The sequence below is a fragment of the Myxine glutinosa genome, chromosome 5, assembly GCF_964187855.1.
Source record: "Myxine glutinosa chromosome 5, kmMyxGlut1.1, whole genome shotgun sequence".
Classification (NCBI taxonomy): Eukaryota; Metazoa; Chordata; class Myxini; order Myxiniformes; family Myxinidae; genus Myxine; species Myxine glutinosa.
Genome location: NC_136265.1, coordinates 56,895,172 through 56,900,274, shown reverse-complemented (window position 1 = coordinate 56,900,274; position 5,103 = coordinate 56,895,172). Strand labels below are relative to the sequence as shown.

At 42.1% G+C, this 5,103-nt stretch overlaps 1 protein-coding gene across 1 annotated transcript; it reads left to right on the top strand.

Annotated features, from left to right (window-relative positions):
* The first annotated feature begins 983 nt into the window (after positions 1–983).
* Positions 984–3,071, top strand: LOC137427493 (uncharacterized). Its single transcript, XM_078778086.1, has one exon. It carries the CDS (start codon positions 1,083–1,085, stop codon positions 2,988–2,990), a length of 1,908 nt encoding a protein of 635 aa, XP_078634212.1. The 5' UTR covers positions 984–1,082; the 3' UTR covers positions 2,991–3,071.
* The last annotated feature ends 2,032 nt before the right edge of the window (positions 3,072–5,103 follow it).

Here is a 5,103-nt window from a genome sequence, read left to right as displayed (position 1 = left end):
TTTAAAGAGTCTCACCATCCCGAATGACATGCCCACGAGAGATGGCAAACAGGAGCATGTACAATGGGCATTCGCCAACAGGCCTCGCCATGCCTTGATTCTTCTTCATATTGCCAATGAACACTTTTCAGAGAAAAGCAGAGTATTGTTTCTCCGACAGGGCTGGTACCCCTTTGTCCTTCGTCTCTTTTCCAGATATTGCAGATGGAAAAGTTATGAAAGTCATTCTGTGTTGGTGGACACGTAGAACAATGGATGGATTCAACAGAATGTTCCTCAAAGTATGTTAACCACCATAGGAAGCAAGGAGAAACTGATGCTACAACCATTAACACATGGTGGGAGCAAGCCTCTGATTGCGACACACTGTCCAGAATGATGGAGCAACCTCTGAAAAGATCGTTTGTGTGTGATCAGTAAATGTCTGACTCATTTGGGGAGATGCGCAATTCCTCTATTTTTGAATCTTTCCTGTTCAATCTTATTAAGCATATTTGGGGCAATCTTCAATCTAATTTGAGTGTAATATATGTCAATTTTGTAAAATTGGTGCGAATTAATGATGATTTTTGTGACTTGTCTTTGCAGGGAAACAAACGAAACTGGTTTCTTGTTCAAACTGTTCCCAGTGGTTTGACACGGAAGTTTTCAATCAGCCCACGACTCGGAGTGTTTGTCAAGAAACTGACGAACCTGGCAGCGTGTCTCTCACACGGAGATGTAAGCGTTGTACAGAGCCCCTCAAGAATATCCGAGGAAGTGAGAGACAACACAAGTGTTCCTTGTGTGACAAATCATTGATAACATTGTCATCTTTAAAACGACATCAAGCAATCCACACGAGCAAGAAGCCCTACAAGTGTTCATTTTGCAGCAAGGCATTTTCTAATTCGTCACATTTGCGTCAACATGAAAAGATTCACACAGGAGAAAAGCCCCATCAGTGTTCTTTATGCAGCAAGGCTTTTACTTCTTCATCAGTCTTGCAACTACATCAAACGATTCACACAGGAGAAAAGCCCTATCAGTGTTCTTTATGTAGCAAGGCTTTTACTACTTCATCAGGCTTGCGACTACATCAAATGATTCACACAGGAGAAAAGCCCTATCGGTGTTCTTTATGCAGCAAGGCTTTTATTACTTCATCATACTTGCGTCTACATCAAAGTGTTCACACAGGAGAAAAGCCCTATCAGTGTTCTTTATGCAGCAAGGCTTTTATTACTCCATCAATTTTGCGTCGACATCAAATGATTCACACAGGTGAAAAGCCCCATCAGTGTTCTTTATGCAGCAAGGCTTTTATTACTTCATCATACTTGCGTCTACATCAAAGTGTTCACACAGGAGAAAAGCCCTATCAGTGTTCTTTATGCAGCAAGGCTTTTATTACTCCATCAATTTTGCGTCGACATCAAATGATTCACACAGGAGAAAAGCCCTATCAGTGTTCTTTATGCAGCAAGGCTTTTATTACTCCATCACTTTTGCGTCTACATCAAACGATTCACACAGGAGAAAAGCCCTATCAGTGTTCTTTATGTAGCAAGGCTTTTATTCATCCATCACGTTTGCGTCGACATCAAATGATTCACACAGGGGAAAAGCCCCATCAGTGTTCTTTATGCAGCAAGGCTTTTACTACTTCATCATACTTGCGTCTACATCAAACGATTCACACAGGAGAAAAGCCCTATCAGTGTTCTTTGTGCATCAAGGCTTTTGCTACTTCATCATACTTGCATCTACATCAAACGATTCACACAGGAGAAAAGCCCTATCAGTGTTCTTTGTGCATCAAGGCTTTTACTACTTCATCATACTTGCGTCTACATCAAACGATTCACACAGGGGAAAAGCCCCATCAGTGTTCTTTATGCAGCAAGGCTTTTACAACTCCATCATCCTTGCGTCTACATCAAACGGTTCACACAGGAGAAAAGCCCTATCAGTGTTCTTTGTGCATCAAGGCTTTTGCTACTTCATCAGGCTTGCATCGACATCAAATGATTCACACAGGAGAAAAGCCCCATCAGTGTTCTTTATGCAGCAAGGCTTTTACTACTTCATCAGGCTTGCGTCTACACCAAATGATTCACACAGGAGAAAAGCCCCATCAGTGTTCTTTATGCAGCAAGGCTTTTACTACTTCATCAGACTTGCGTATACATCAAACGGTTCACACAGGAGAAAAGCCCTATCAGTGTTCTTTGTGCATCAAGGCTTTTGCGACTTCATCAGGCTTGCGTCTACATCAAATGATTCACACAGGAGAAAAACCTCATCAGTGTTCTTTATGCAGCAAGGCTTTTACTACTTCATCAGGCTTGCGACAACATCAAACGATTCACACAGGAGAAAAGCCCCATCAGTGTTCTTTATGCAGCAAGGCTTTTACTACTTCATCATACTTGCGTCAACATCAAACGATTCACACAGGAGAAAAGCCCTATCAGTGTTCTTTTTGCAGCAAGGCTTTTATTACTCCATCACATTTGCGTCAACATCAAACGATTCACACAGGAGAAAAGCCCCATCAGTGTTCTTTATGCAGCAAGGCTTTTACTACTTCATCAGGCTTGCGTCTACATCAAATGATTCACACAGGAGAAAAGCCCCATCAGTGTTCTTTATGCAGCAAGGCTTTTACTACTTCATCAGACTTGCGTATACATCAAAAGGTTCACACAGGAGAAAAGCCCTATCAGTGTTCTTTGTGCATCAAGGCTTTTGCGACTTCATCATGCTTGCGTCTACATCAAATGATTCACACAGGAGAAAAACCTCATCAGTGTTCTTTATGCAGCAAGGCTTTTACTACTTCATCACACTTGCGTCAACATCAAATGATTCACACAGGAGAAAAGCCCCATCAGTGTTCTTTATGCAGCAAGGCTTTTACGACTTCATCATACTTGCGTCAACATCAGAAACATTTCCACAGGAGACCAATCGTAAGAACAGCAAATGATAACGAGGAGAAAGATTAGGCAAACAGCAGAGGAAGAAGAGGAAGGTGACAAAATATTAAAAATGAGCCGCAAGAACTGGAATAAGATCAAAATAGAGGAGATGAGGTGAAAGACCATGAATAGAAAAACAACAAATGGAGAAAAACAAGAGTAAGTGTTTTTTTTCCTCACTTTTTTTGTTTTTTTTGTATACTGAATCGAGGCACGTGAAAGAGCTAACATTAATCACACAAAAAAAATCAAAGAGACACATAAAACATATAATATGGGGAGCGGTAGACATGATTGGGAGAGTTGGGTAAGCACACAAATTCAACATTTGAGAGCAGGGACATCGGGAGATCTGTGGGAGGGTGAGGACTTGGGGGGAGGAGGCGTGTGAAAGGGGGTGGGGGGGGGAGAAGTATAAAATACTTGGACACTGCGAGGACTTCCAGGAAAGAAGTTGGTATTTCAAAAAAGTGGACCTGGGGTGAATTTGCAGGGGTAGAAAGATCAAGGTTTTGGATGGGGGAAGATAAGAGATGGTGGTGAACAGCTGTTTTAAAGACCTGGAGGGTGGAGTGGGATTGAAGAGAGTGAGGGAGTTTGTTCCAGAGGCGGGAGAAAAGAGGAATGAAGGAGTGAAGGTGAGCAGAGATTCTTGATTTTGGCAGTTTAACCAGAAGAGGGTTGCTGGCAGATCTTGTGCGACCTGTGGGAATATTTGGGGGACAGAGCACAGAGAGAGTTGGGGGAGCAAAGCCGGAGAGGAGTCGGTAGAAGACAGAAAGACCACCAACCTGCCTGTGGTGAGTGAGTGAAAGGCCCTCGGAGTTAGCTTCATTGCGGGAGATTCCAAAGATTCTGAAAGCTTTGGTTTCAACAGCCATTCAGAACCATTTAGAATTAAACAGTGGGTTAGAAAGTTTTGTCTACCTTATTTTTAACGGATGTTACGGATTCGTGCCTTCCGTTATTGTGGTGTTCACCCACTGGACATGTTTCTGATATTATGTATTATTATTAGTTTCGCCAGGTTTATTATTCACGAACGGTTATCAAAAGATAAAAAGGATAACTGTAAGTGAAACAGGAAACCGAAGGAGAAGACAATGAAGTGAAGAGGAAGAAGCAGGGCGAACCATATCAGAGAGGACGGTGACGTCAGCGCTCGGTAACGAGTCAGGTTTGCCGACAGCCGCGAGGGGATTTTGAGTTCCTGGAAGGGACATCCGGCGATATGAATATTCGCTGGAATGGAGAAAGCTGCGAAGACAGATTTGGGGCGCTGAGATTCCGACGAATCCTTGCCTCATCACATCGGCTCAAGCCAGAGCCGTCAGCCATTTTGAACCCCGTGCTTCGGACACCGGTGAGCGTTTGCTTCATGTCATCTTCACCCCTAACATCCTACCGTCTGTCGGGGATGAGTGGGTGAGACCGCTTCGTCTCCAATTAGGTTGCGGTTTGCTGAGGGAGCGGTGAAGGTGCGCCACTGGAGGGCGCCGTTGTACAGTTTTGCGGGAAGCGCACCCTTGCCCACTGTACACGCTTCGGATATCGACTGGAGAGCGAGATTCGGGCTTCGACCGGATTTCGTCATAGAGACATTGAGGAGTGTCCGATCATTTGCTGGCAGAGCAGTGAGTCACTTGACTTTATATAAGATACCGCAGTGCAGTGCAGCAATACCGCAGTGCAGCTCATTGAGGCTGCATTGGGAGGGAGAGGTGTACACTAATTGATTGATTAATTGTATAATTAAAATCAATAAAAGATTATCACAAAATATTTTCATAATCAATTGGCTAATCGCATAAATAAACCACTAGTGCTTCATCCGAAGATGTATCTTTTAGAAATTTAATTAAATAAGTCATTTATAAAAAATTAAATAATTAGTTGATTACTCAATAAATAATTAATCGATTAATCAATAAATAATTAAGAGATGAAATGATGAATCAATAAATCAAAAATATCCTTGATAGCCACATCACTTGGTCACTCATGTCCAAATATTAGCTTCCCAGCTCAAAAGGTGCCTGAGATATTGGCCAAATGAGAAAGAAAATAAATAAATGATTAATAATGAAAATAAATAAATAATAATCATAAAAAAATTAAATTATTAATCAATTTGGTCAGA